This window comes from Pseudopodoces humilis, chromosome 1 (assembly GCF_049639895.1).
Source record: "Pseudopodoces humilis isolate 2021_Gansu_Grassland_sample_001 chromosome 1, ASM4963989v1, whole genome shotgun sequence".
Lineage (NCBI taxonomy): Eukaryota > Metazoa > Chordata > Aves > Passeriformes > Paridae > Pseudopodoces > Pseudopodoces humilis.
Window position 1 is genome coordinate 132,813,903 of NC_142200.1, and position 20,091 is coordinate 132,833,993.

Genomic DNA, 20,091 nt, shown 5'->3' on the forward strand with positions numbered 1-20,091 from the left:
GGGGAAGGTAATTACAATCTGAAGTTTAAAAACTTAGCAAACTGTCTCTGGCTGAAGTCATTCCATCCACTGAAAGTTGTACTGAGAGTAAAGACTGTGTATATAATGGAACAGCAAGGAACAATAAGATGAGGAAATATTTTATGGAGCCAGAATGAGGAAAAAAATTTATCTTCTTCCAGAATTGTCAAAGTGAAACAAAAATGGTAATCAAAACTAAAAAGCCATTTTTAGAAAAATCATAGCTCATTTTACACATCAGTGTCTTTTCTTAATACAAGCATTGTTTGTCCAATTTCAGGAAGTCTAGGAATATTATCTATCATACTACTAAAGTGGTATCAAAGATTATGAGATAAACAACAACTAAAAATAAAACAAAAAGATCACAAAAGGGTACTATAGCCAAGCATGAACTTCTTGTGTTAAAGTTTGCAGCAGGAAAAAATCAATACATTTTCCTAATGGAATTTCTCTGACGTTACTGTTGTTTGATTTATTTTTTTTTCTCTTGAATTGTACTACATATTCTTTGAAGAAAACCATCTGTATATGAAATAATAATAATCCAGTCAAAATAATGGGCTGTTGAACTAGCTGCAGGCATAAAGTATTCTTCAAATTGACCCCCTCAACATTTATGCAAACAAAATGTATTGACAGTACAGCTATTTATGAAGACTGAAATATCCAACTCACCACCCATCTAAATTCAAATTACTAAATTTTTGATAGCAGTGCAAAAGCAAACAGAACATTCTCCAAAGAGATCTGGATATAACTAATCAAAACTTTTTCCAGTGAAATTTTTGAGACATTCTAGTCTTGACTGTGGCAGTTGTAAGGGAATACCATCCATTGTAGGAGATATTTCAAGGATCAAGTGGAGCATGTTCGCTGTGCCTGTTTTAGTTTTGATGGTGGGGCACCTCATCAGCATTCAGTTTATTTTATGAGTTAGAAGAAACTGTGTCTTTTTAAACATGCTTATAGGGAGGCAAGAAAGAATTATTAGGTGAAAGGGATAATACATTTTATTATTCTGCTGATCTAAAAAAAGCTTTCTACTGCTGCTTTAGTTTTCTCTGCCTTTAAAAAAAGGAAGCAAGTCCTACGTATCACAGAAGGAAATCAACAACCAAGTATAAAGGACATTTGTTGAAAATAATTTTTGTGGTATCAATGTTAATTGCTTTTGCATATAGACACTTTAAAAAGATAATTTAGGATCTAGTACAGTTAGGGGAATATTCTTTCAAAGATTTGAAACCAGCTTCTAAAAACAAATATGCAGATGAATAAGGAAGGTGAAACTTGTCATTAGAAACTCCCTCTGCTGACTGTGACAAGGCCAATACACACAGGATCTCATTAGGAAGTTCCAGTGAACCTTAGCCAGGCATTTAATTAATTCCATCCAGTTACAAATGGGCAAAGACATAAGGATATTCAGGCAAACAAGGAGTCCTGACTGGCGCATGGCAAGCGAAGCAGGGCCCCATTTACACTGCGGCAGCAGCAGCCTAACCTGGCCAGGGCAGCAGGCAGCTGGAGCCAGAATCCAGCCTCCTCCAGCTGCTCAGGGCTGCTGCAGCACAGACCCTTCACCTGACTGCTGCTTCTCAGCAAAAGCTGGAAGCTACCACAGTTGTTCTCTTGGTATTGTTACTGCTTTTAACCAGCCTCATGTCGAGAGGAGAGGGCTGGTCATGTAGAAATGTACGGCTTAGCAGGTGCAGATGACTCACAGTGGATTTGCTAATTCCCTAGTTAGTTTTAATGGAGCTAAATTTTACCATCCTGGGCTGTGGACATGAAAATCTGCAGCATACATTCTGCAGATGCCAGCTGGTATATTCTGGACATTTGTATTTATAGGATTGACTAGCTTAAAGTGACGTTTTCACAAATCAATGTAATTGACCCTACTTCTATGGGAAGTCACTCAAGAATAAGGCTTAAGGAAACTGCTTATTCTACTTCACAGCATAAAATAGAAAGTATATTTCTGCATTGATTCTTCTCACTGACTGCATGAAAAACAATCGACCCCTCACACTAGTGTAGAAGTTAGAGATTGTATTGGGTTCAGGTAGCCTCAAAGTGGGTTATTTGACCTCCATGAAACTAGAGATAAAAATCAAGTTTTCAAAGATTTGCTTGAATGCTTTACTTAAGAGTGCTTAACTTCAAATCATGCTCCAAAAAAGTGTAGGCTATCTATAGATTTAATAAACATGGACATAAGGTTTATTTTGTAGACAAAATTAAGTTATTAGCAAAATCTTCAAAACTAATAGCAAAGAGTAAATTTTTCTAGTATTTAGTTCCACATAGCAGCATGGTGGTAATGACCTTTATTTAATGAGTATCTACAACTCTCAAAAGGGCACAATTTTAAACAATTTACTCCCATTACTGACCTGTGAACTGTATTAAAACTTATATTTGAGTCAATGAAATGTCATCTGACTAATGAGTTCGAGACTATTAGTCACAAGAGTTCTGAAGGAAATCAGTGGAGATACTGTGAAATACAGCATTGCTTGTCAAGATTAACTTTTAAGGCATCTTCATTTCCTAGGGCAAGAAAATTTTTTATTTGTATTCCCTGAATCTCAAAGAGAACTTTTCAGCTTTGTAGATATTGTTTCAAACAGTGTTGTTTTAGACCTGATTTTGACACAATGACATAAGCATATTTCCAAGCAAATTGAGAATGAGGGACTGATTAAATAGAAATTAGTCCATTTTCATTGAAAGCATAATTTTTCAAAAAGAGTTTACATAGAAGGTACAAGAAAATATGCACAACTGCAGGTAAATGCAGATACCATTCAGTGTGTTTTATTTTTCCAGGTGAGTACATTAAGAAGTTATTTCAATCTTCTTATTGTCAGTCACTGGAAGAATATAATTCACTGTATTCCTATACTGCAACCAGATGTCAGCATTCATTCCAAAGAGTTGGTGAGAAAGAATAATATATTTGAACATCCTTTGAAGGAAAAATTTATTTTAAAGAAAGTTAAAGAATCACCCATGTTTTTTGGCATCTTTCTTGTAAAGACCAGAGGTTTATCAGAGGATCTGTAACCTACAATCATTGTTTTTCTAGAAACTCAATTAAGTGAAGCTGTTCATATGCAAATTGTTGGGATTTTTTTTTTTTTAAATTCTTTGAGAACTTGACTTTTCCCTCACTTAGGAGGTGAGGGTGATGATGGGTACAGTATCAGCATGACTAGGGCATGTCTCTGTCATGCAGGGCATGGTTTTACAACTGGGCAGTCTGACAGATTTAGACAGAGTGATGCTCACAGAGTCATTGAGGCAACGCAGCGATATCCTGCACCATTCCACCTGGAGTCACAGGCTGTGTGTCTCAACTAGAACCACTCCTGGTTTCTACCCCAGCCTGGCACCAAGTAGCATAATGTGGCATAGATAACAAATGCACTTTCAGTCTCCTCCAGACTGCACAGCTCCCTCGTGTAGTTTCACTGAACCCATTCCTCAAGTCAGAGATCTCTGGGAGTGATTTGCTTTATTGATTTGTCATCTTAAAATCCCATAGAGTGCTCTCACATTGCTGCTTTTTAGCATATGAGACTTTGAAGTGACTCTGGGATCTTTGCTGGTCAGACATATGTTGCTCTTTTCTAACACTTTTCAGGGAACATATTCAACAGCGAAAGTTGTGATCTAAATGGGTCTCAGAGCTGAGTTCTTTGAAGGATCATAGAGCTGCTGTTTCATGATTCTTACTGCAGCAACAGAATGACAGATCAAAATCGGAACTTTTTATAATAACTGTGAAACAGGCATAGGACTTTGCTGAACAATAGCCTCTGAGGTATAGCCTTGGGCTTTGAGCACTTTCCACGCCTCTCTAAAGAATCCAGAAATTCAATTAACCTTTTTTTGAGATAATAAATAATGCAAGATGTAACCTTGTGCTTGCTGATACCTTCTACAAAGTATAAAGCATTGATCAGAACTAAAATCCCAAGACAGTATCTAATTTTCCTAATCAACAACTCCCTTGGAAAAAACTCCCCAAATTTCTAAGAAATGCTCCAAGGGAAAAACCCAAACATTTCTAAGAGTTACATTTGACCTCAGAAAAAGTGGAAGATCTTTCTTTTTCCCTTTTTTTCTTTCTTCTCCCTTTTTACACCTGGAAGCCCCTTGGTCTTCCAAGTGTTTTCCAAGAGAAAAGTGTCCTTTTGTTTCAAATAAATACTGAACTCAGCGGATGTTATGCTGTGAAACTTCATCGAGATCAGATGTAGAACTAGCACTCATGGTGCAGAGCATTTACCTGCTACAGATTTTGTATTCCTGTAATGCAACTTTTATTTTTAATTCACAGATCAGTTTTAGTGCCGTGAAGACCAAGACAGTCCTTGATCTTTGGCAGGCTTGCAGTGTCAAGTTGTAGTGTGCTTAAAATTACTTTGATTAATCAATAAGGGTTCTTAACATAAGAGTCTACTTTTTATCCTTACAGACTTTTTTTTCAGCTTCTGACCTTCAGCTTTGAATCCTCATTAGCTACAGGAAGAAAAACCAAACCAAACCAAAAAAACTAAACCCCAAAACTAAAACCCAAACCTTAAACAAAAAAACAAACCAAAACAAAACCAAAAATAAAAACAAAAACAAACAAAAAACCCCAACCAAACAAAAAAACTCAAAACTACCCCAAACTAGCTGTTTCTCTGTATTTGCCATAATTTATTTCATGAAGATGGGAGGATCTGATTCTGGTAATTTCCTGCAAGAGCCAGAGTAGGAATTTTTTAGTACACATATTTATGACTGTAATAGTCTCTAAGGGTATTTGTTTTCAGGCTGACCCCATAGCATTAGGCAGAATTGTCTCATAATTGCATGCACTAACATCCAAGAGCATTGTAGAGAGCAGACAGTATGTGCAGCAGAGAATAATAGTGCCAGCACGGTGGGAGCTTTGAGAAACACCAGTTTCTTCTTACTATGACCACTCAACCACCTTCTTACTATGCAAACAAAACCTTCCATAACTCACTAACTTCACGGTGCTTGCTCATGGAAGGGTCATTGCAGCTCAGAGATTAATTCTCTGCCCACTTGTGGAAACCCCATAGTGCATTCATAGCAGTTTCTCATCTTTGTAAGACTCCAATTCTTCCAACAGGTCTTTCTCTTCAGGCAAACACCTCAGGTTTCCAGCTTCCCTCAGCTCTTCCAGTGCTCCTCATTCTTTTGTAACTTGTTTCTGCAAGGTTTGCCAGGCTATATCTGCAAAATTAAAAAATACCAGGGAGCTCAAATAAGGAATTTTAAACTACTTTCAAAACTGAAGAAACCATGTTAACATGATTTTCTGTTTAAATAAATGAAGTCATAAGAGATGACACAGTAATAACTACTAAAATAAGGAATTACAGACCATTTGCATTAAGTCTGGAATATGTGGGTGTAACTGTGTTGTCTGCAGGGTATATTTGATTTTGCCTTCAGCAGGAACACTAAAAGAAGAAGATGAACACTAAAAATTGGCTTTCTTAGCTCCCATATACCAGATTAGTAGAGGGCTTTAATAAATCTGTGATCCCAAATTTCCTTTAGCTCCAGTTGTTTAGATGGTATGAAAAGTTTGTGTGTTTGTTTGTGTTTTAATAAATAAATAAATCTTTATTATAACTATGTATCTTATGGAATTAAAAAGTAAGGAGAATTGTTTAACATTAAGCTGTAATGCTGGGCTGTAATGTGAACCAGGAATAACTGTGTGTATTGAAATATGTGAATTTTCTTAGCAGAATTGGGGTTTTGTTTTCTAAAGAGAGCGAGCATACCACAAAACCCCACAACCTACCAAACAAACAAAACCCCTAAACCTTTGAGACTGTATCTATCAAAACAAGATGTGGATGTTCTTCAGATTTTCATACTAAATGAAAGCTACAAGCCCAAATTTTGCTTTATTTCAAATACAAACAAGAGAAAAAAAATTCTTAGAATGGAAAACATTCTTGTTTTTTGGATAGCAGTATCTGAATAAAAATATAGTGATATATTTTAAACTTGCTTTAATTTTAACACTTAGAAAAGGAAAACAATTAAATCTCTGGTGAACAAAAAAGTGCCAGTAAACTTATTTTTATTTCCTTTCAAAATCATCTCTTTTCTCCAAACCATTAGATGTCCCCACACCTTTCTTATTATGATAGGATAAGGTTTTATACCACAGGTACCGTTTTATTATTAATAATTTAAATTATTATTTGGCATCCAATTTTATGGATGTAAATTTCTCTTTCACTGAAATGTGAGAAGAGACAGAGGTTGTGGAAAGGTCATGTGAAACGGTAGCAAAAAAATAGGCTAATGTAATTTTACAACTTTTATTTTATGTACTTAACTTCTCAGTTTATTGAAAACTGTGTTTTGTTGTTTGAAATTACAGTGAACCAGGCACTCAATCTATATTTGGCTGAATCAATAAATCAAGGCACAAATGTAAAGCACCTTTCAGCTTTTAAATAGTTTGCTTACACTTGTTTTCTGTACATTTATACCATCTCATTTAGGCATCTGAATAAAGTTCTTCTTCTTTTAAGTGACAGAATGATAAAGCTACTCTGCCATTCATGCCATTAAAATCTTCAGCCTATATTTAGATGTTACTTAGTCTTCCCCTCAGCACCTCAGTGCTGCCTTCTACGCTTTCCACTGAATAGCACAGCTCTAGTATATTATTGTTTTCCAGTTTAATTTAGTTTGATCTGCATGGAAGAAAAACTTCTTTAAATAAGAATTTCCAATGTGATCCAGAAGAGCTACTATTTAAATTTTGATACATGAGGTATCTAATTAATTTCATTGATCAGCGAACACTAGAAGACTCTTGTTATTTATGACATGGAAATATCATTAGATGTGAAAGATTCTGCAGTGCACAACATTATTCTGAGCATTTTGACAGCATGATTCAGTTCAGAATTGTGTTCAATGGGAGTTCAGAAGGAGTATGTTATCAAAAAGTTTATTAGCAATGAAAAATTATTTAAGTTGATTTCTATCTCTTTAACACTTTATACACTAGCTCTGTTCTTCAAGAGTTACTAAAAGAATGAGAGTTCTGCTTTTTTTCTTCCCCCACTCTAGCTTTTTTAAAAGTGTATGGGCTTGGAAGGAATTAAGAACTAATGAAAATCTTCCCCATACTCACTAGCTGCTCATTAATTAATCTTAGACTTTTTCTTACTTAAAAATATAGTCTGTTAAAGTCAACATCTCTGGAATTTAATCTCTATAAAAATTGTAGTCCCCTCCCTCCAAGTTGTACCAATATTTGTTGCACAGAGAAATGAAGTTTATTCAGGTTACATCTGAGATTTGTCAGCAATAATAGTGCAGCAAGATTCTTTTAAAGAGACCATCTGTCTAGAAAAGAGCAATGTTAAAGAGTTGGACAAGAGAATTTTCACTGTATGTAGTTGAAAACCTGAATTGTTTTATAAATAAAATCCACAGAAGATGTGGTCATATGGGAAAGAAAGGTAGAGATGACCATGGAACAGGACCAAAGTAGGAGCACCATGGTAAATGATAATAAAATACCCTAAAGCATACCATTTAGTTTTCTGAGTATGCCAATCTAACTGCTTAAGATTTTATGCAGAGAATGCCTTTGCTATAGAAACTTCTTCAACATCATCTTGAAATATCCCTTTACAAGCTGATGTGATGAGATTGAATTTGTACTGCAGAAGTGGTAAGGAAGGTACTTTCTTCCACAAATCCCTTGGAGGTTTCTTGTTTTTAGTTGTTTTGTCACTTAGTGGCAAAATGACTTGCCTTCTTTAATGTTGCAATATTTCCTCAGTTCACACTTAAAGGTTGATACTCTTCTGATAATTAGCTCTGTGCTTATTTGCTGCAGAGAATAAATCTGTTTAGAAAACGCAGACTAAACTTCTGCACTGTCTGCAAGATCTAAAGAAAAAGTGAAGAAGTGGAATCAGAGAACTGAGGTTATTGCAGCTACTGAAGCTATAAACCAGAAAAGCTGGTAATGTAATAGTTGCTGCACTGGGAAAAGAAAATGGAAGGACCTCTGAGGGATTTTAATTGAAAACAGAAAAAAATAATGGAAGAGAAAAAAGAGCCACTGAATTTCCCGTTCTACCTTAGTTTTATTTGTATTTGTTTGACAGGCTGAAAGGTATTACAAATTCTCTTATACATGTTGAGGTGTGGCTGACATGTTTGTTTCTAAATCAGTCATTTTGCCTTTCTCTGGAAAATTATGTCTGTTACCACAGGAAAGACATCTTAGAAAGAGATCTCTGTACTTTCTCCAGCAGGGAGATCCTTATCCTAAGAAATATGTAAAGGTCACAGGACTTGTTGTTAAAACGCAATTTGTCCCAGTCTGAGTGGGATTCCTGTTACTTAAAGTCACAGATGCCCCCAGAGCAGCCACTGCTGCAGTCACTTTAGCCTCTCTTTGTTTTTAATCCCCATGTCAAAGGGTATTTTAAGTATGATTTGTCTCATTGTCCAGCATCTACTAAAGGAAAGGTGGCTGTTACCTTCCCCCCGCTTCCTGTAGTCTTGTACCTACACATAGTACCTTTCAGTAAGCAGTATTGGGTACTCTCAGGAATGTCCCTGCATGAATATGTGAATTTGGAATATTTCAGTAAATCTTATCATGTACTTCTGCAAGTTTTTAGTATCTATGCTGGAAATACAAACACCAAGATCTCGTGAATCTGTAACCATATCGTGCTTTGTTTATTTACATATTTATAACTACACTTGTCCTTCAACATACTAGGTGGTGGCCATTGCATAGAGGAGTATTTTATTACAGGAGTATCTGTCAGTTATAAGAGCCCTCAATTTGTAGAGAATATATTTCATAACTGCAGATTAAAAAATTAAATCAAATATCTGCTTCCTTGGTATTCTCTAAGAAATAAATAGTTGTATCCATTAGGTGTTATAGAGACAGGACTGAAACATTTTTCTTAAAGATGTCTCGTTTGTCCAGGATCTATTCAGTGAAGCTTAAAATATTTAATTCAGCTTTGACTATATAAAGAACTTACTATTTTTTCAGCCTCAGGGTTTTGAGTCCCCTGAGGCTGTCCAGTTCATCTAATATCCCAAAGGATCTGTTCTATACTTCTACAAGCCCAAAGCTACAATAGAATTGAAAATAATATTCCAATAGAATACAAATAGGCTGGATAGTAGATGTCACAAAGAAATACAGCTATATCCCAGAGAACATCCCACTGCATCAAAGTAGGAATGACACCTGACTGACATTATTCACTCTCTCATACATCTGAAAAAGCATATGATGCACTTTGATGATTAATAGGGAACATTCATGTCAATCCTTGTCCTGCAGATTTGTCACCTTGAAGAAGTGAAAGATTAAATATTTATTAAAACCTTAAAAGTTTTAATGACAGTGTACAAGAATTAAAAATTACTGTTGTCAGTCTTAGGAATTATTTCTAATCTTTTAATTATATTGTGCTTTCCTTAATTTTCCTAAATATGTTTTGTTTACATCAGAGATATGTACTTTCTTTTTTTTTTATCTACTTTTATTTTTCTCTCACCAGAATTCATGTAAAGATATATTTTCTTATTTCTTCCACTCAGTATTGTACACAGAATCAAAATGTTATTAGAGGTGAATTGCCAAATTGAAATATTGACTGAAACGAACAAAATCTCTGGAAGTTTCAAGGTGTTTTGTTCAGCTGAATTGGGTTTGCCTTGGTGCTTTTATTTTACAAGGCAGCTACAGCGATAATTCTTTAATTCTTCACTCACAGATCTTCACATTTTGAAGGCTGATTCCATAATTCCCACTTCGTGGGACGGATCTTGTAAACACTGTGACACTGTGAACAGAATGCTTCTGACCTTAGCAAGTATCTGTCAAAGTGTCAGAAGAGAAACGTTGTCCTGCCAGTGCAGCTCCTGCCTGCCCACTGTGTCACTCAAAGGGTTCTTTGATCCATGACATGTGAGAGGAAAGGTCCTTCACCATCCTTTTTCTGCAAAAGGCACCCTGGACAAGCAGTCAGTGGCAGTGTGTGGTCTGATCTGCTCACAGAGGTGTGAGTTTTACCCGTGTCCCAGTTTCATGGGCTGGCTGGTCGTGTGAACAGATTTTCCAACACACTCAGGGGCTGTGCCTTGCCATCGTCCTTCTGGTGGTCAAGATGCACCATGGATGGCACCACTGGTTCTGGAGTTATTAGGGCATGTTTGCATTCCTTCTCTCAGTCCATATCCAAACTGATAAAGGAAAAAGGATAATTGGAAAAAAAAAATAAGGAAAATAGGAGAAGTGAGTTAAAAATACATAAAAACACTGAAATTCAATGTGACTTATTTTTGCCTCCCATCTTACAGTATGGTATTCAAAATATTTCCTATAGGAGGAAAAACATGATAGATTTGTAGTTGCCTCAGGTCTGCAAACAGCTTTCTATGATTTGATTCAAAAATGTTCTGTTACATCTATTACTCTATATGCTCTGCATTTGTTTAAGTAGTGCATAGGAGTAAGAGGGTTACTTGTTACTTTTAGTTTTTAGTCCATGGAATCTATCATTGCACAGCATTTAGCACACTGTCCTTGTTTGGCACTATGGAGGGTTGTAACAATTTTCCAGAACCTTAGGATTATTTTTAACAGTAATTATTTCTCTTTCAAGCTTGGCTTTTCCAAAAAAATTGCAGTTGCCTCAAGTCTGAGATGTGAATATTCCAAAGAGACCTGTAAAATGAGATTACAACAAAGGTGTAACAAGGTTTGAGACAAAATAGAACTAAGTTACTTGAAATGCTAATGGTCTTATAGAGTGGCTTTGATGCCTGTTGTTACTTAGCCTTAGCAACAGAACTGAAGGAAAAAAATGTAATCCAAGCAATCAAAATTGTATCCCTAAGCTATCTAAAACCCCAAATCAAACTAAGGTGGATTATGACAGGAAATGAAGAAGTAATATATGCATTTGAGGAGAAAGAAGGGCTGGGAGAGCTAGGAAATGAGAAGAGGATGAAGTAGTACAAAGTACCTAATGAATCCTCTTTCACAGTTTGTTTTATTTCTCTCTTCTAATTGGGAGGGATAACATATGAAATGAAGTTATATTTTTTAAGAGCCTAAGAACATAAAGGTATATTTGAAGGAAATACTATCATGGGAATGTAAAGGGATGCAACTGTCAGAAAAGTTTGCTTGGTTATAAATGAAAACTGGCTATAATGCTATTTATTAGATTTAATAGTTGTGACAGGATAGATCTAAGTTATAAGAAAGTGAAATACTCAGAATAATTTAAAGAAAAACAATATATTCTTGTCTTCCCATTACAGATTTCCAAAATAAGTTGGTTTAAAGTATAACTTCATGTATTTTTAATGAGCAATTTAACTGTCATTCCTTGCAGTGTGTACCTGCTTGAAACACACTGCTGTCTCCAGGTGGATTGCCAATCACTTTTTATCAAAGCATCTTTTAAACTTACTTTTCTCAACTCAGAGCAATTAAAAAAAAGAAGAGTCTTACTATTTCAGAATTTTACTTCTAGAAATATTGCAACTGCTGGCACCCATGTCAGGGTGAGGTGTTGATTGATGCCTTTTGATGATCTGGAGGAATTCACTGAGATTCCAAAATTCCAAACAGAACTGGTGCATTTTTTAAAAAGGAATTTTATCTGTGGTACACCTCTATTTATCTAGCTTTTTTCATTAGAATGAGTGGGGGATTTTTTGCTGAAATGCATACTCCTTTATTGTAGTGATGTTAATTTAGGAAGTGAGAACTGGGGAAAAGGTATTTCAGAGAACGAAAATAATCTTAAAACTTTACACAAAGGAGGAAGTTAAAGGGGTGGCTGGATGGGTTTTGTCATTAACTCTTATTATGAAAACCTAATGAGACTAATACACACAGACTGTAATAAAAGGCTTGAAAGCTGAAATATCACTGTTTCATCTTGCTGTTTTCCTTCTTTCTATAATTCATTGGGAAAATTTTTGTATTTTTTAAGTTGTCTTTAAAAGTGGTCCCAAATTTTCATGAATGCTGATGTACATAGGTAGCTTATATGTTGCCTGGATAAAATAATTTATCCAACAAGTCATTTAATCAGCTTCATGTTTCCTTTTTAAGTGTTTTTTATTGAAGATGGAGACATACTAAATAAAATACCTGGTTCCTGCCATAATATAACACTGAAAATTTTGAGATTTTTAATGCATTCTTTTCATTGCTGAGAGTCATGAATTTTCATTGAAGTCACTGGAGCTTGAGTAAGCTCATCGGTATTATGTTCATAAAAAATCATCCTGCTGCATACTTGTCCCTAATTTGTTCCTGCCTTTTGGAAGTGTAACTCCTCTGTAGATTTTTGCACTTCTCTGCTTTTTTGGTGTTATTTCTTCATTTCTGCCACTTTAATTTGCTGAAAAAGTCAGAATCCCATAGCATGCATCTTGCAGCATCTTTCAGTTTAGTGATGGAATTATTATATTCTGGATGGAATTATTCTGAATAATTATTCAGAATTGTGATGAAATTTGGAGTTTAAAATGTCTTCCTACATTGAAATTGTTTCTATTTGTCTCAGAGCTATTCTAGGAACACTTAATAACTTTGGAATTATATGTTTAATTCAGAGCTTCAACATTCAGCTAATTACCAGCAATTTTCTAAATGCAATGGTAATACTAACCACAAGAATTATTTAATAAGAGTGACAAATTTTCAAAACATTAGCTAAGGGCAAAGTAATAAATAACTACTACTGTGCCCAGATTTTCCTACATTATTAAAAACAACATGTACAAATGTTTTGTTTGGTTTGTTTGCATACACTTATCAACCTTACCCATAAAATACCAAGTATGTGCCTTTCCCTAAAACTAGGTAACTGAGTTATTTCAACTGGTACTGTTATGAAGCAGCACTGAGCTCTTTGTATTGAAATGTTAAATTGTTGTATTGAATTGGTGATGGACAGATCTGCCAGAGGACACAGATGCTTGCTCATAACCCACATCTTCGTGGCCTGCTCTCATTTTTCTCTGTGTCACTGTGAAGGAAAGATAGAAGAGAGAAAAGAAGAAACAAGGAAACAAAGGAAAATGGGAAGAGGATCAGAAAGGAAATGTTAGCTTGAATTTTAAGTCTTGGATGACCAAATCTCGGCTTCAGTTCATTTTTTGACCTATTTAAATACATTTGATAATTTGATACTCCTGAATATTTAGCTCATGTAGAGCTTCAGTTTGCTTGAATGAAATATAAGATCAAAGTCTGCATGGTTAATTTACTGTTTTCACGTAAAACAGTGTTTTAGGAATTTTTGAGAGAAATGAAAACAAATAGAATGAATTGTACTTCGAATATAACATCAGATGAAGGAGAAACCATTATTTTGGGGTTTATTTAAAGGTTTTGTTATACAGCATCAGTCTTCACTTTTATGGTATTTTAATGCAGTTTTGTTTCAAGGACTTATGGGAGACTTAAGCCTAGGAAGTGAGATCTTTAAACTAAGTAAGTGCTCTGTGTGCTGCAGTGCAGAGGTAGAATCAGCCTAAATCTATAAGGAAGGTGCTCAGAACCTTCTCCAAATAGAACTCACTCTCAAGCAATGAAACTGGAATAAGTAGAGAAGTATTAGAATTGTCAGCAAAGACATAAATTGCTCTGTGACTTGGGAAAATACAAATTCATGGACAAGGTATTTCAGTTATGGGAAAATAAGGAAAAGCTGTGCCTTTTCTTCCTTCTGCCTCCTGTTTCTTTGATGTGCACATAAAGCTCAGGACTGCACTCCACTCCTCACTGAGGAAAGGAGGAAGCATGGAAGGAGCACATCTCATCATAGAATACATCATTTTTAAACTACTTGGCCAGCCATAAAAGGACTTTAATAATGTTAGTACACAAAGGAACATCAAACTTCATTAAAACCAAGTTTATTAATTAATTAGTTTATTCATTTGCACACCGTAAAAATACATTTCATTCTAAACTAAGAATAAATGGCTGAAAAGTAAACTGCCCTCCTGAAATACACTTGTAAAACAGAGGGAGAATAATGCATCCAAAACTCAAGAAAAGAACAGTGACAGTTAAAGTCACATCATGCTCATTCTATACTGTTTCTATGTGCTTTGCATAATATATGTCATATTTAAAAGATTCTGTATCATCAAAGCTTTTCAGGAGGGTACTGTTTTCAAAGCAACCTGAAAGCAGGGATTTTTTCTTTAAATTTTCTATAAAAGTATGTAAAAAGAGTTTTACTTCTCTAAAAAGTCTGAAAGGTTCTGTAGAAAGGGGAGTCTTTTGATACAGTGAATCTGGAAAGTATTTTTAAGGTATTAATAACAAACAGTTAATGTTTTTTTGATGAATCACTTGAAAATATTCTGTCTCTGATTAAAAAGCCCTCAAGTATATTTGGTTAGAAGAGTCCAGGAATATTTAAAAAATGTTTTCATTGCCTCCATCCATTTGGTAAGCTCTGCTTCATTTCCTGTGGCTCTGCTGAAATAAATATCTGATGGGAATGAACCAGAAAAATATTTTGAATCCAGCTTGCAATATGAATAAAGGAGAGGTGCAGATCAAGACCAAAAAATCTGTGTTTCATTGCTGTTTCACTGCAGAACAACTAGGAAGATTGCCTCATAGAAGAATCTTTATAATTGCATCTGGAATACTTACTGTATTGCTCTGAAAGAGAGTGTATTCACAGGAAGTTTCTTTGCAACATCTTGTGATGGAAAATCACATACTCCTTCTGCATGTTTTGGAGTCAGTTCCTAATATTGTTCTGACTCTCTTAGAAACGTAGCCTTGAGAATAATGTTGGTCTCTGATGGATGGAAAAAATATTAAACTCAGCCACAAAATAAAAGGAATACTAAGACAAAAAGAAATCCTTCCTCTCCTTTATTCTTACTATCCCCAGGTGAATTAATGAGGATATTGAGCCTAGTAAGTTGTACCTTCCCCCTTGAAGTGCTCAAAAGAAAGGCTATAAACACCTTAGACTGTCCTTCAGATGAAGACAAGCATGAGGAAGATTCTGAATTGCAATGGAACAAAATTATGAAGAAAGGATTCCCCTCAGACCATCAGAATGCAGATAAATATTCTCTGAACATGAATATGGCTTTTCTGATAGCGCTAGGCATATAGACCTACAAATCTAAACAGGTTGTGACCTTCTTAAAAGTAATTCTGCCATTTTCTGAGAGTGTTTATTACTCAGAACGATGTGCCAGTGGAAGACTAGGAGCCACGGCTGCAAATCAATGTAAAATACGCCCTTTTCTGTCAACTTTTCCTTGATGATGGCTCCTCACCTCAGCCTGACCTTTCGCTATGTTCAGCCCACAGAGGGCAGTGATGTGTAATTAATAATAACTTTTCAGAGTTTTAAATGAAAACACCATCTGCTTTTAGCAGTCTTAATGTGTATTTTTGAGAAGAACTTTTTTTTAAAAAAAAGAAGTTAATTTTTTTTTAAAAAAAACTTTTTTACTTGATCTGTCAATAACATTAAACTCTCAGAAATTATCAGGTTAATTTTAGGGAATTAAAAAGTAGAGAATTACAAAATAGATTATAAAAATTATGTTCTGGGGAAATTTCTGGAGCTTTTTTGTAGTAGCATTGCCTGGTAATAGTCTGCACTAATAAATAGCAAACCATAGAGTGGGAAGCAATAAGTCTAAAGTTTAAATGCACATGCAGATCTAGGATGTGTTCTATTGTATCCTGTGGTCCAGCCATCCTGTAAAACCTATAGCATGACCAACAAACAATCCTCTTTAACTATTTCTGTCTGCATAAAGCCTACATGCAGCTAAACTCCTGAGGAGTAGCAGCAAAATGAGATTCCTGCCCTGACCAGCAGCCAGCAAAGTCAACCCACACATACACGGACAGGACCATTCAGCAAACCCACAGATCTGAGCCACCTTTTATCAAATCAGCCTGTTGGAGCACAGGGTTTGGCTGGGCCTTTTTTCACCAACCAGCCCAGGCTGAAGAGAAATCTACACTCACTATGAGTAGGTCTCAGCAAAAGGGTAACCTCTTAAAAGCAGAAAAAAGGCGACACTGTGACCTCCAGCCTCCTCTACACTGAGCATATTTCTACTTGTCATGTATCTCTTTTTCATATCTCTCCTTTACATTAATATATATTTAAGGGAGAAAGAGATCGGAGGATTTCTGGATGCAATGGGAAGGTCAAAGCACAGAATAATTTTTCTATCCTTCTCAGGCCATATTTGTGTCCATTTTAGAAGCAAACATATTCCAAAGATATGGAAGAAATGCCAAAGCACAAGACAGATTAAAAGGTTGGAGAATGCAGAAAACAAAACAATAATTCATGAAATGGAATCTGCAAAGCTGCAAAGTGATGATCCTCTCATGCCAAGCATGTATCCAGAAGTGTATATCCTGAGCCAAGCCTGCTTCACTCTCTGGGCCTGGGGAGAGGAGGAAGGCCAAGTTTACTGCTTGTCTCTTCCTTTCCCACCTTCCCTTGGATGTTTGACACAGACAATGTCTAAGGCTTATGACTTTGAAGGGACTTTGCACTCTGCATTGGAGCAGCCCTCATACATTTATGCAGTGGCTGAGGATGCTTTTCATTTTGGTATGTAGAGCTGTAGCTCAGCAAGTGAAAAATCATCCTTTCATGCTTTATGAAGTGCTACTGTGGTGTAGGAACTCCTTCTGTGGAGCCCAGACAAGAAGAGAGATGTCTCCTGCATTTTATTTGTGTACTCATATTCAGTAATTTGTGAAATGCAAGGAGACTGACATGAAGTTTCCATCTGGAAAAATTCTTCTTAAGAAAAAATATTTCAGTGTCTCACTGTATAAAATATTCACCAGTGCCTATAATTGCATAAAGATTTGATACTTTATGGCTATGATACCATATACAAATTGATTGTTACAACATTTTTATGTGGTTATTTCTAAAGAAATATGTGATCCCTATCACTTGTTACTTGCAGCATCCTTTACTCAAAAATCAATGTGATAAACACAACATTAGTCTGAACAGAATGTCATGTAACGAAATATAATGTGAAATCAATCAAAATCTGGCTAGCAGCAGACATGAGGCTCATACTCTGGTTAACTGTGTAACATTTGACACCTCCAGATTTTTTATAAATGCTTATCTCTATGTATTTTAAAAAGCTCCAGCTATCTCCATACTTTCAATATTAAATATATCTAATTTTGTAATAGATTTGGGCCTTAACATTCAGATAGAAAAAATTTTGAATTTTTCTATCATGCTCAATAGCATGAATATAGGGCAAGTCTCTTATAATTCAGAATTATTTTAATCTACTTCATTTTAAGTTTTCTAAATTCACCACTAATACACAGCATTGAGTTACTTTTGTAAAATTAATTGGTGAATTTTTATAAATAATATTAATGAAAATTATTTGGATTCCAAACAGTTGTCAAGTACAGACAGAGGAGGGTCTATAAATAATACAACAAATGGATAAAATGTTTAGAAGTGTATCTGTTCTAAGTTTTGGGGTTATATTCTATGTTGGAGAAGACAATAGGCCAAATGTAACTCATGATTACCATCCATTTTATTCATGTCATGAATAGGTGGAAGCTGTTTGCTGACTAAAATACCCCAGTAATAAGAAATTCACTCTTGGAGGCTGTTCAAAAATATCAGAATCAATGGAATATATATAGCTGAGCTATTGAAATAAATGAAGTTATTGATGAACAGGAATAATAGGAGAAAGTTTAAAATAGATTTGCCACTCTGTTTTACCACTTTTCAAATCAGTTTCAATTACTGTATTTACCCTTTTTGAGCTCAGTGTTCATATAGAGCCCTCTAAGCTGTGTTTCTATACTGAAACGTACATAAAAGTTTTACCAAAGTTCTTACTCTCATTCTGATTTCAGCCTCCCTTAATTACACTGATTATAGGCCCAAAAGGGGCTTCTTCACTGGGAGGGGGGTCAGCTCCTGGAACAGGCTTCCCAGGGAAGTGATGACAACATGGAGCATGTCTGAGTTCAAGGAGCATCTGGTCTTGGTCATGGTTTAGTTTTAAGTTCTTTTGCAAGAAGCAAGGAGGTGGATCTGAAATCATCATGGGTCCCCTTCAGCTTGAGCTGATCTATGGTGCTATGGCTGTTAAGAGAATGGACTGCTGATCTGATGGCACATAGAGTTCGGAGTCTCACCGGGAGAAATTCATTAAGAACATCATAAGCAGTCGTCATCGACTCTGGAATTAGTGGTGCAATGCACAACTAAGGTCCTGTTATATTATTTGCACTTTAATGGACTGTCACTGGCTTTAAACAAATGAGACATAACTGAAGAAGCAATGGCTAAACTCATATCTGTAGGTGCTTGTGTGCTCAGAGATCATGACTTAAAAAAGGTTTCTGTCACCACTGGTCTAACATTGTTAGTTATGTGTAGAAATAGAGTTATTCAGCTGTTTATCTATGACTTTACATGAAGTTATGGAAATTCATCCCTGTTTTTTTCTTTCCTGTTTAGCACTTTAAAGTAAAGTTGCCATAATTTTCAAAAATTCCTTCATTATGATTTTCCAGAACACCCTTGCTAAGCCACACTTTAAGTGTCTCTATCCTTTGCTAGGTCTGAGGACCTTCTAAAATGCATCAACAATTCTGTGAGTTCCTTGATTCACAAATAACTAATGTAATATTTGTGTGCATGCTTGTTTGCACTTTCTCATTCAGAATACAATATCTAAAGCACCAAGATTCATTTTCTCATCATAAATATGCATAAGACATTCTTATTAACATAAATCTGATCTAACAGGTTCACCATGGATAAAGAAATGTAATTAATTTTCTTCCCTGCCTATTTTACTGCTGTTTCTATTTTCCTTAGATTTTGCTTCTTCATGTACTACAGTCTTAGAACCTTTGTTATGCATTATATTTAGCTGCTTGATGCATCTCACAACGTTTTTCTTAATCCCAGCTGGAGTACTAATGGCTTTTGCTAAGAAAAGAGTAGAAAAAAAATTTCTTATTTACAATTTGAATGGTTAGTAAGACAGTCACAAAGAAAAATAGATTTAGACATATACAAAACTTTTGCAAATATTTTCTTTTGATGTCATCGTACATACGTGTCATCCCTTCTCAGCAAGGAAAACTGGTGCATCTGCATTCCAACACTACTATTATAAAATGAAGCATTTTGTTTGCTGCTGACTTGTCAGAAAGGTAGTATGATAAGAGGTCTAAAGAAAAGCTTTAATATATATCAATGTACTTGTGAGTCAGAGTCTTCTTTTTTAACTTTAAATAAGCCATACTAAATCTATGCTTATCCCATGTTTGTTAGTATTTCCTCCCCTTTATCACCATTGTCACAACCTTTTAAAGATAGATGGATACAATTTAAAATGGTAGAGTAATCTTGCATCCAGTAATATATTCTAAAAGCAAAGAAGAGTTTTGTATAAAGTTAAATACAAATCTAGCAAAATGGATGGTTTTGCAGTTCAATCACACACAATTTCTCTACTGAACCTTTATGTGGTATTGATGGTTGCTATTAGCACAGTATTCATCTAATTTCATGACCTTTCCTATTATCCTAGCAAAGGATCTTTTTGCCAATTCTTGACACAACTGCATGGGTGTTTTCAAGTCTTCTCTCTGTTTTGTTTGGTTTGGGGTTTTTCCCCCAAAATTTGTGCTTAATAATCCATATTCGCAGGTATCTTACTATATAAAATTTATTCAAATTTCAGACTGATGATGGGATTGTGAAAATATGGAGTGAACCAGGAACTCATGGCGATGAGTGGAACAAAGTCAAGTTGCACTTGGGGAAGCTGAGGAATTTTGAAATTATCTTTGAAGGCATTCGAACCAGAGAACTGGGAGGAGGAGCAGCAATAGATGACATAGAGTTCCACAACTGCTCCACAAGTAAGTCCAGGGGGAAAGTTTCCAGAGGG

At 35.4% G+C, this 20,091-nt stretch overlaps 1 protein-coding gene across 1 annotated transcript in view; it reads left to right on the forward strand.

The window, feature by feature from the left end:
* The window catches only part of MALRD1 (MAM and LDL receptor class A domain containing 1), a 237,291-nt gene that overhangs the window by 123,486 nt on the left and 93,714 nt on the right, over positions 1–20,091 (forward strand). Inside the window, exon 29 of the mRNA XM_088057480.1 lies at positions 19,882–20,062. Within this exon, the coding sequence (XP_087913606.1) occupies positions 19,882–20,062 (181 nt within the window). The remainder of the gene's footprint in view (positions 1–19,881; positions 20,063–20,091) is intronic.